General features: G+C 45.8%; 1 protein-coding gene across 1 annotated transcript in view; it reads left to right on the top strand.

Annotated features, from left to right (window-relative positions):
* Nucleotides 1-2895: 2895 nt before the first annotated feature.
* LOC126481215 (putative serine protease K12H4.7) overlaps nucleotides 2896-11286 on the top strand; it is a 68202-nt gene continuing 59811 nt past the window's right edge. Inside the window, exons 1-2 of the mRNA XM_050104819.1 lie at nucleotides 2896-3072; nucleotides 4597-4778. Coding sequence (XP_049960776.1) covers nucleotides 4699-4778 — 80 coding nt within the window. The 5' untranslated portion in view covers nucleotides 2896-3072; nucleotides 4597-4698. The remainder of the gene's footprint in view (nucleotides 3073-4596; nucleotides 4779-11286) is intronic.

The raw sequence follows: 11286 nt of genomic DNA, 5'->3' as shown, positions 1-11286 counted from the left end.
GCTTAAGGACTATGAAGAAAATCAGTCTAATCTAAAAGCCGTAAATTCAACTAAATACCTAGGTATTACAATACGAACAGCTTAAACTGTAAGGTTCAAATGGTTCAAATGGCTCTGAGCACTATGGGACTTAACATCTGATGTCATCAGTCCCTTAGAACTACTTAAACCTAACTAACCTAAGGACATCACACACATCCACGTCCGAGGCAGGATTCGAACCTGCGACCGTAGCGGTCGCGCGCTTCCAGACTGAAGCGCCTAGAACCGCTCGGCCACAATGGCCGGGAAATTTCAAGGAACACATAGAAAATGTTGTGGGAAAGGCTAACCAAAGACTGTGTTTAATTTGCAGGACACTTAGAAAAGGTAACAGACCTACTATGGAGACTGCCTACACTAAGCTTGTCCGTCCTCTTTTAGAATACTGCTGCGCGGTGTGGGATCCTTACCAGATAGGAGTGACGGAGTACATCGAAAAAGTTCAAAGAAAGGCAGCACGTTTTGTTTTATCGCGAAATATGGGAGAGAGTGTCACAGAAATGATACAGGATTTGGGCTGGAAATCGTTAAAAGAAAGGCGTTTTCCGTTGCGACGGAATCTTCTCACGAAATTCTAATCACCAACTTTCTCCTGCGAATGCGAAAATATTTTGTTGACACCGACATACATACGGAAGAACGATCACCACGATAAAATAAGGGAAATCAGAGCTCGTACGGAAAGGTATAGGTGTTCATTCTTTCCGCGCGCTAAACGAGATTGGAATAATAGAGAATTGTTAAGATGGTTCGATGAACCCTCTGCCAGGCACTTAAATGTGATTTGTAGAGTATCCATGTAGATGTAGATGTAGAAAAATCTAAAGCAGGATGACCCGACTTGAACTACAATTTTCTTCTTCGTGTTACGACCTCGCTTTATAAAACGTATGAGCAAGTATCTCGATCCTAGTTTTCCACTTAAATGGCACGATATCACTTGACTGTGATACTATTATACTTTAGTAAATCGTTGCATTTAGTATTTATGCTGTAACGCCGAAACGCAAATTTTTCATCAGCTTTTTATAAATTTAGTAACTGTTTTTGACTGTCTTAAACTGCTTGGCTGGCGTCCTAGTGTCAATGTACCTTCTTACATCTCCTGCATCTACATATATCCTCCGCAGGCTACTTTACGGTGTGTTGTGGAGGATACTTGGTGTACCACTCTCACTTCACCCGTTTCCTTTCCAGTGGTGAAAGGCTCGTGGCAAGAACGATTGTTGGTGAGCCTCTGTGTAAGCTCGATTCTATCTACACTCCTGGAAATGGAAAAAAGAACACATTGACACCGGTGTGTCAGACCCACCATACTTGCTCCGGACACTGCGAGAGGGCTGTACAAGCAATGATCACACTCACGGCACAGCGGACACACCAGGAACCGCGGTGTTGGCCGTCGAATGGCGCTAGCTGCGCAGCATTTGTGCACCGCCGCCGTCAGTGTCAGCCAGTTTGCCGTGGCATACGGAGCTCCATCGCAGTCTTTAACACTGGTAGCATGCCGCGACAGCGTGGACGTGAACCGTATGTGCAGTTGACGGACTTTGAGCGAGGGCGTATAGTGGGCATGCGGGAGGCCGGGTGGACGTACTACCGAATTGCTCAACACGTGGGGCGTGAGGTCTCCACAGTACATCGATGTTGTCGCCAGTGGTCGGCGGAAGGTGCACGTGCCCGTCGACCTGGGACCGGACCGCAGCGACGCACGGATGCACGCCAAGACCGTAGGATCCTACCCAGTGCCGTAGGGGACCGCACCGCCACTTCCCAGCAAATTAGGGACACTGTTGCTCCTGGGGTATCGGCGAGGACCATTCGCAACCGTCTCCATGAAGCTGGGCTACGGTCCCGCACACCGTTAGGCCGTCTTCCGCTCACGCCCCAACATCGTGCAGCCCGCCTCCAGTGGTGTCGCGACAGGCGTGAATGGAGGGACGAATGGAGACGTGTCGTCTTCAGTGATGAGTGTCGCTTCTGTCTTGGTGCCAATGATGGTCGTATGCGTGTTTGGCGCCGTGCAGGTGAGCGCCACAATCAGGACTGCATACGACCGAGGCACACAGGGCCAACACCCGGCATCATGGTGTGGGGAGCGATCTCCTACACTGGCCGTACACCACTGGTGATCGTCGAGGGGACACTGAATAGTGCACGGTACATCCAAACCGTCATCGAACCCATCGTTCTACCATTCCTAGACCAGCAAGGGAACTTGCTGTTCCAACAGGGCAATGCACGTCCGCATGTATCCCGTGCCACCCAATGTGCTCTAGAAGGTGTCAGTCAACTACCCTGGCCAGCAAGATCTCCGGATATGTCCCCCATTGAGCATGTTTGGGACTGGATGAAGCGTCGTCTCACGCGGTCTGCACGTCCAGCACGAACGCTGGTCCAACTGAGGCGCCAGGTGGAAATGGCATGGCAAGCCGTTCCACAGGACTACATCCAGCATCTCTACGATCGTCTCCATGGGAGAATAGCAGCCTGCGTTGCTGCGAAAGGTGGATATGCACTGTACTAGTGCCGACATTGTGCATGCTCTGTTGCCTGTGTCTATGTGCCTGTGGTTCTGTCAGTGTGATCATGTGGTGTATCTGACCCCAGGAATGTGTCAATAAAGTTTCCCCTTCCTGGGACAATGAATTCACGGTGTTCTTATTTCAATTTCCAGGAGTGTAGTTCTACGTTCGTGATCTTTTCTCGAGATATAAGTAGGAAGGAGCCGCAAGGCTCGTTATCGGTGTGACCCTGAAACCTGGCCAAAGCTTGAGTGCGACGCGTGGCGGCGAGTTGCAACAGCTTACATAATCGACGCACTGACAGACTCTCTATGGCCCATGCCCAATGTAGTGTACGGCACAGATCAATGTCACGGTCGTCAGTGCTCCACAATGTTCATCATAATGAGCACCCAGAGGGGGCTCCAAAGGACAGGATAGTGTGACATTCAAGTCGGGTCTCCAGCCGGAACATAACGTCACCTTGACACAATAGTTCGGCGACCCACTTGGCCGCCATCATCAGGTGAGTTAGCCTTCGCACTAATTCACCAGAACTGAAATCAGGCCGCAGCGGTGGCTCCTTTATACGCCCCCTGTAGCTCCATCGTGCGTGTGCAAGCATAACTGGCCTCTAGCGTAAAGCAGGACAGCGCACCGGTGCTGAAAACTCGCGAAACGAGAAACAGGTATGAAACAGTGTTGACACATTTTGAGCCGGCCGGAGTGGCCGTGCGGTTCTAGGCGCTACAGTCTGGAACCGCGTGACCGCTACGGTCGCAGGTTCGAATCCTGCCTCGGGCATGAATGTGTGTGATGTCCTTAGGATAGTTAGGTTTAAGTAGTTCTAAGTTCTAGTGGACTGATGACCACAGCAGTTAAGTCTCATAGTGCTCAGAGCCATTTGAACCATTTTGACACATTTTGATGACCGAAACAGACACGGTTATTTTTTAATGTCAAACAAAACAGGGCTCCAGCTCTTACTTAACGGATACCCCTTATCTCTGCTTATAATATTGTCAGATTTCAATAGCTTCTTTCGCTAGACAGTCCCAATAAAGCAGCGCTGAGCAAGCACTTGTGTCTCATAGTACAACATTTCATGTCCTTCAGTAAGACAATATTCCGCTACCGTAGATTTTTCTGAAATAAACCCGTGTGGAAATGATGATCCAAGCATCGATCATGCACCGTACGAATCGTTTATCCAATTTAGGCTTCCCCGCAATGGCAGGGAATTTTCTAGACACTGGGCTTCCTCCAGCCCAAATCAGCCTTCACTGAGCCAGAAGCGCTCTAGTCTTAGCTGGCGGAGAGAATACACTTTTAATATCAAATCCCTCCAAAATTCTTCCTATTTTTGAAGATGTGCTTCTCGCGAAAGGCAGGAACGCCACCGGTTTCCTTGGCGTTCCTACTTCTCGCGGGAAGCGTATCTTCAAAATTTCAATATCAATCGAACTGATGTGAAAGGACTTGATTTACAGATTATACATACATGATTTTGTATGTTTGAGTGTCGTCGGGGGGTGGGGGGTGGGGGTTTCGGGAGGGAGTTAGGTTGCAAGACGGCCGTTTTCATGATACTAAGTAGCACAGTGACATAATTAAAAAATTTATTGAAATTGGTCTTTTTTTACATCACATGTTAGAAGTGAAACACAAGCTTAACGACAAAGTGTACCATGGCACACATGCTGCTTGCGTTTACATAAACATTCATCGGTAGAATATAAGGTTTGTTCGGAATATATAGTCTTAGATTAGATTAAGAATTTTCTTTGCTACCAGTGCTATGTTTTGTGGTACTGGGAATTGACTAAAGACTTTTTAGCTCATTATTAGTTAACAATGAGTAATGAAATTAGTTTTCTCGCCTAGTATTGTAACGGTGAGCATTGCTGTCACCTCATTACAACGATGTCTCCTCCACCTGCCTCCCAATCATATAAGTTTTGTTGTTATTAAGCTATAAAACAAACAACGAAGCGTGTTTCCGCACTGAAAAGTCTTTCTGCCGTGTCATCACTTGTGGGGCTTTCCGCAGCTCTACTACCGCAGCGGCGAATACTACAGATCAGGAGGCCCCGTCTTCCTCTTCATTAGCGGGGAGTCTGAAGCCAGCGACACGTGGCTGGCTGGAGGCTACATGTTCGACCTGGCTGTGCAGCACGGTGCCTACATGTACGAACTGGAACACCGCTTCTACGGCTCCAGCAGGCCCACGCCGTGAGTACACTACATTCCAATTGTGCAGCAGTTCGCAACTTGAAGTCAGAATAACATCTAGCCTAGTCGCCAGAACTAGAAGTGCTGCACAGAATATAAAGGGCTACCAAAAAGTTTCCATTCGAAAGCTGTATAGTTCAGAATCGGTATTCTCACCAAGCAAAATGGCCGTGAGCACTTAGGCAAACATCCCACCGACGGACCAGGTTGAAGTTACCCGTGTAGTAGAACATCGTGTCCCCTTGGATGAAGAAGTAAGTATCTTCCTGGTACACATCGTCGTCCGAAACGAATGGTCAACCCTTAGAAGCCTTTTTTAAGGGACCGAAGGCGTGAAAATCGCCTGGGTAGAGATCAGGACTACAGGGTGATTCTTCAAAAAGTTTGAAAATCCCGAAAGCGACGTAGATGACGCCGGGACATGTAATTTAATATAATACTCACGGGACGGCAAATGTCGGGAAATAACCTAAAAGCGGACGAAAGATGTTGAATCAGATGACGTATCTCGCCGTACGTGCAACGGTGGAACCTGTCGGTCTGTCGCACCTGAGCATCCTACCGAAAGTCAAGTATTCTTGCCAGTGTGGCTCCAGTCCTACAAGCGCAAATTTAGCGCTTGGGATTTAGGGTTCGAGTTTTGCGTCTGGCAAGCATTCATTATTTCCTTGCGTTGTGTTAGACAATTGTATGTTTACACCGATGTAAGATATATTACTTTGTGTACCGGTCTCGCGGTCTCCACTCCTTAACTGTAAAGTACAGTACAAGAAACACCTACCACATTGCACCACAAGTAAATAAGTATAAGCTTCCGAAGTGCATCTCTAACAGTAAATCACTTACGTGTTCTACACTAAATAAAGGATGAAACCAAGAAAAGAAGAGACAAACGGGGAGAAACACAAAATTCAAGCAGATTTTGCTTGGTTACAGTGAGGACAATAATTTTGTAACTTCTCCATTTACAACAGATCACATTTACAAAAGGTGTTCGAAAACTGAGTAGCATAGCAGAGCCATGTGTAGCACTTCCCTTTACCTGAAAGGGTAGAATCGGCTAGCCCAGTTGCTGCACGTGCACCGAGGTATGTCATCTGGTGACGTCACATGTTCAAAATTCATGATCCACTTTTGGAGTATTTCTCGGCATTTGCCGCCCCATATTAAATTAACGTCTCAGCGACATCTACATCGCTTCAAAATGTAAAGGACAGATGATCGAATGTCTCGCTCTTGAGTTGGCGCAACTTCTGCGCTACAAATTTGCGATATTGGGACTTGCGTTATGACGAAGCAGCAACAGCCCTTTAACTTTAATCAGTGTTAAGTTCCTGTGGGACCAAATTGCTGAGGTCATCGGTCCCTAGGCTTTCACACTACTTAACCTAGCTTAAACTAACTTACGCTAAAGACAAAACACACACCCGTGCTTGAGGGAGGAGTCGTACTTCCGCCGGGGGGGGGGGGGGCGGGTGTGGGGGGGGGGGGGGGGGGGGGACCGCGTGAACCGTGGCAAGGCGGCCCTAGACCACGCGGCTTCCACCCGCGGCCAACACACCTTGTCGCGCATCGTTCCACATTGGTGGTTTCCGACAGACATACGGCCACATACACAATCTCCATTCTCCGATGGACGTCTGCGGTGTTTGTCTTTCGGCGGCCAAGAAATGAAAAACAGCATGTTGGTCCTGTAAGGACGCCTTCGGCAATAACGTCGCCATAGTTCACGATTCCGACCGATTCCGCGTCTACAGTACGCAATTCGGAAAGACGAAAATGCCACACTAATACATTTCCTTAATGTTGCTGCTTATATACCCGCATCGGAGTCTCGCCTTTTTTGCATATACGAAGCAGCGACGCTCTGAAACGGGAAATGGCCTAGTAGATAGTGTCGGAACTACCATGCGGCTTTTCGCGGATGATGCTGTAGTATACAGAGAAGTTGCAGCATTAGAAAATTGTAGCGAAATGCAGGAAGATCTGCAGCGGATAGGCACTTGGTGCAGGCAGTGGCAACTGACCCTTAACATAGACAAATATAATGTATTGCGAATACATAGAAAGAAGGACCCTTTATTGTATGATTATATGATAGCGGAACAAACACTGGTAGCAGTTACTTCTGTAAAATATCTGGGAGTATGCGTGCGGAACGATTTGAAGTGGAATGATCATATAAAATTAATTGTTGGTAAGGCGGGTACCAGGTTGAGATTCATTGGGAGAGTCCTTAGAAAATGTAGTCCATCAACAAAGGAGGTGGCTTACAAAACACTCGTTCGACCTATACTTGAGTATTGCTCATCAGTGTGGGATCCGTACCAGATCGGGTTGACGCAGGAGATAGAGAAGATCCAAAGAAGAGCGGCGCGTTTCGTCACAAGGTTATTTGGTAACCGTGATAGCGTTACGGAGATGTTTAACAAACTCAAGTGGCAGACTCTGCAAGAGAGGCGCTCTGCATCGCGGTGTAGCTTGCTCGCCAGGTTTGGAGAGGGTGCGTTTCCGGATGAGGTATCGAATATATTGCTTCCCCCTACTTATACCTCCCGAGGAGATCACGAATGTAAAATTAGAGAGATTCGAGCGCGCACGGAGGCTTTCAGACAGTCGTTCTTCCCGCGAACCGTACGCGAGTGGAACAGGAAAGGGAGGTAATGACAGTGGCACGTAAAGTGCCCTCCGCCACACACCGTTGGGTGGCTTGCGGAGTATAAATGTAGATGTAGATGAACTTGGCCCCTTATGATATGAATACCCCTGTAACGGGACGAAATCTGTGTCAGTATGTTGTTGGCCCTCCTTTAGCACTCCTGTGCACTCACGCTGCCTCCACCCCCCCCCCCCCCCCGCCCCCCTCAGCTCCGGAGACGGAGTGTGTGTGTGTGTGTAAGGTGTGAAATTTCAGGGTGTCGCAGGAGGAATGGTCACTATTCATTGATATGACAGAAACGCTCATTTGAAGCAAAAACTTCGCACTAAATGTACCCTATTCCGAATGGTTTCCGAGATAGTAGAGCACGGTCAAAAATGTTAATGCTTTTATAGACCGCCTGGGTCAGGAGCCCTAGTAGGAGATCTCTTCAGACAGAAATGATAGAATATGATTAATAATTTTCCTGTTTATGCCGTTGTAATATGGGGTGCCATTGACTGGGATTCGCTTGCCATTGTTTTGGACGTCTTGTCCGAAAATTACTTTGAGGGTCTTACAAAGAATGTTAACGTAGGTAGGCAGATTTTTTGCTTAGCAAGAGTGACAGGATAAAAATTTCAGAGTATCTGAGCAGTCAGAATCAAATATTCGATGATGAGGACGAAGATGTGGAGAACAAATGGAAAAAATTCAAAAATGTTAATGCTTTTATAGACCGCCTGGGTCAGGAGCCCTAGTAGGAGATCTCTTCAGACAGAAATGATAGAATATGATTAATAATTTTCCTGTTTATGCCGTTGTAATATGGGGTGCCATTGACTGGGATTCGCTTGCCATTGTTTTGGACGTCTTGTCCGAAAATTACTTTGAGAGTCTTACAAAGAATGTTAACGTAGATAGGCAGATTTTTTGCTTAGCAAGAGTGACAGGATAAAAATTTCAGAGTATCTGAGCAGTCAGAATCAAATATTCGATGATGAGGACGAAGATGTGGAGAACAAATGGAAAAAATTCAAATACCCTAGACGAATATGTTCCGGGCGCGGTCTTAAGGGACAGGGAAGACCCACCATTGTTTAATAGCCGTGTTAAAAAACTGCTACATAAACAAAGAGACCTTTATTTCAGATTTAAGAAAAATAAAAACCTAAGTGACAAACAATGGCTGATCGAAGCGAAAATGAGAGTAAGAAGAGCAATGAGAGAAGCGTTCAGTGACTTTGAAAGTAAAACTTTGTCAACAGATCTGACAAACGGAGGCCATGGCGTTGGGATCACTGATCTACTTCAAACTTTGTACACCTTCAGTAGGCCATTAAAACAACATAATGTGCAAATAATAAGCTGCACTATTCGGGCAATTCCGATAAAATCGCAAGAGAAGTTTTACATACCTATGTAACTCACGCATCTTGTGCGTAGGTGTTGGACGTTAGAGTTTATGGTGGTCAGGTGGTTAACATTCCAGCTTTCTAAGACGAACGTGGCTGAGGCGACGGTTTGACTCCCTCTTGAAACTTCATTTTTGTAGTACAAGAGCAAATTCTATGATAATCAAAAAAAATTTCCACTACACTATTCATTCTTGCTGCATTAGCAAAGTCCCACCGGTACGCAGGTTAACGGCCAAATGAGGCCTGCCTCTGTGTCTGCAACTCGGAGCGTCGAAGTGCAAAGTAGTTCCGGATACCTTACCAGATTGAAAGTATAAGAGATTTCGCAAATCACGATCGGCATACATTTTCAGGAAAACTCAATGTATTTCCTCACTTACTTGTCTATGGTTATTAATTTGTTTGTTCCAATAATTAAATTAGATTAAAAATAGTAAGTAGTCAAATAACATGAAACTCACTAAAACTTCATGTAAATACACGTGGTTTTTTAAATCATGTAACGTTTCAAATGCCATATATATTAAACAATATGACAAATGATGAAAAAATACAGATTAAAACTTAAGTATGAGAGCGAATCGAACTGTCGCCTCATACACGTTCGTCTTACGACGCTCGAACGCTAACCACTTTGTTTTTGTTGTTGTTGATCTCATTTTGTTCGTTGCATTTGTTCGGGTCGAACGTTCCAACACATCCGTTCAGTTTCGTCGTTGCCCCACTCTCTGATTTTTTTTTTATTACATCAGAGAACAGCTAACCTTCTGACCGAACACGCTGAGCTACCGCGCCGGCACATTTGACCACCATGAACTGTGACAGCGAGCATCTACGCACATCCGTTACGTAACAGACACGTAAAACTTCTCTTGCGGTTTTTTAGGAATTGCCCAAGTAGTGCACCTCGCTACTTTCACATGAAGTTGTTTTAATGGTCCATTAACGGTGTACAAAGTTTGAAGTAAATCCGTGATACCAGCATCGTGGCCTCCTCTTGTGAGTAAAAACGCCAAGAGGTTTTGAACGTATGTAAAATGACCAAGTGAGTTAAAATCAACTATTCATTCACTCAGTGACCATACTGGCATCGAAACGGAAGATAACAGAGAGAAGGCCCAAATACTGAATTTGGTCTTCCGAAATTATTTCACGGGGGAAGATCGTAACACGGTCCCCGCCTTTCATTCGTCGTACGAACGTCGAAATAGTACATATTGAGATAAGCGATCGTGGAATAGAAAAAAAAACTACAATCGCTCAGTAGTGGAAGGGCGTCAGGACCAGTTGAGATACCTGTAATATTCTACAAAAATTATGCAAAAGAGCTTGTTCCCCTCCTGGCATTATTTATCGCAGATCGCTTGAGGAATGAAGGGTACCTAGCGACTGGAAGAAAGCGCAGATCATTTCCGTTTTTAAGAAGGGCTATATGACAGATGCACAAAATTATAGACATATATCGTTGAAAAAATGGTTCAAATGGCTCTAAGCACTATGGGTATTAACATCTGAGGTCATCAGTCCCCTAGACTTGGAACTACTTAAACCTAACTAACCTAAGGCATCCCTTACATCCATGCCAGAGGCAGGATTCGAACCTGCGACCGTAGCAGCAGCGCGGTTCCGGACTGAAGCGCCTAGAACCGCTCGGCCACAGCGACCGGCCACATATCGTTGACATCAATCTGTTACAGAATTATGAAAAACGTTATATGCTCAAAAATAATGACTTTTTGGAGAATGAAAATTTCCTCTATAAAAATGAACATGGGTCCGGAAATAGTGAACATGCGAAACTCAGCTCGCTCTGGTCCTCCATGAGCTTCATAGCGCCGTAGACAACGGCGGTCAGGTCGATCCCGTGAACCTTGACTTCAGGAAGTTATTTGACACCACCTCGCAACGCTATTTAGTGAAAAAATACAAGCTTATTGAGTATCGGAGCAGATCTTCAACTGGATTCAAGACTTCCTTGCAGGTAGAACTCAACACGTCGCTCTTAACGTAACAAAATCGACAGATTTATAGGTAATTTCCGGAGTATCCGAAGGAAGTATGATAGGACCGTTACTGTTTACAATACATATAAATGATCTAGTAGAAAGCATCGGATGCTCTTTAAGACTGTTCACAGATGATGCGGCTGTCTGTAACGAAGCAGCAATGCTAGAAGACAGTAACGATTTGCAGAATGACCTCCAGATAATTGATGAATGATGCAGGCTCCGGCAGTTGATCCTGAACGTAGATATATGCATTATTTTGCGCATACATAGGAAGAGAAATCCGCTACTGTGCTGCTACACTGTTGATGACAAACCGCTGGAAACAGTATCTACCGTAAAATACCTAGGAATAACTGTCCAGACCGACTTCAACTGCAATGAGCACATAAAACAAATAGTGGGAAAACGGATGCCAGACTCAGATTCATAGGAAGAATCTTAAA

Source organism: Schistocerca serialis, chromosome 5 (assembly GCF_023864345.2).
Source record: "Schistocerca serialis cubense isolate TAMUIC-IGC-003099 chromosome 5, iqSchSeri2.2, whole genome shotgun sequence".
NCBI lineage: Eukaryota > Metazoa > Arthropoda > Insecta > Orthoptera > Acrididae > Schistocerca > Schistocerca serialis.
This window is presented reverse-complemented; position numbering and strand designations above follow the sequence as displayed.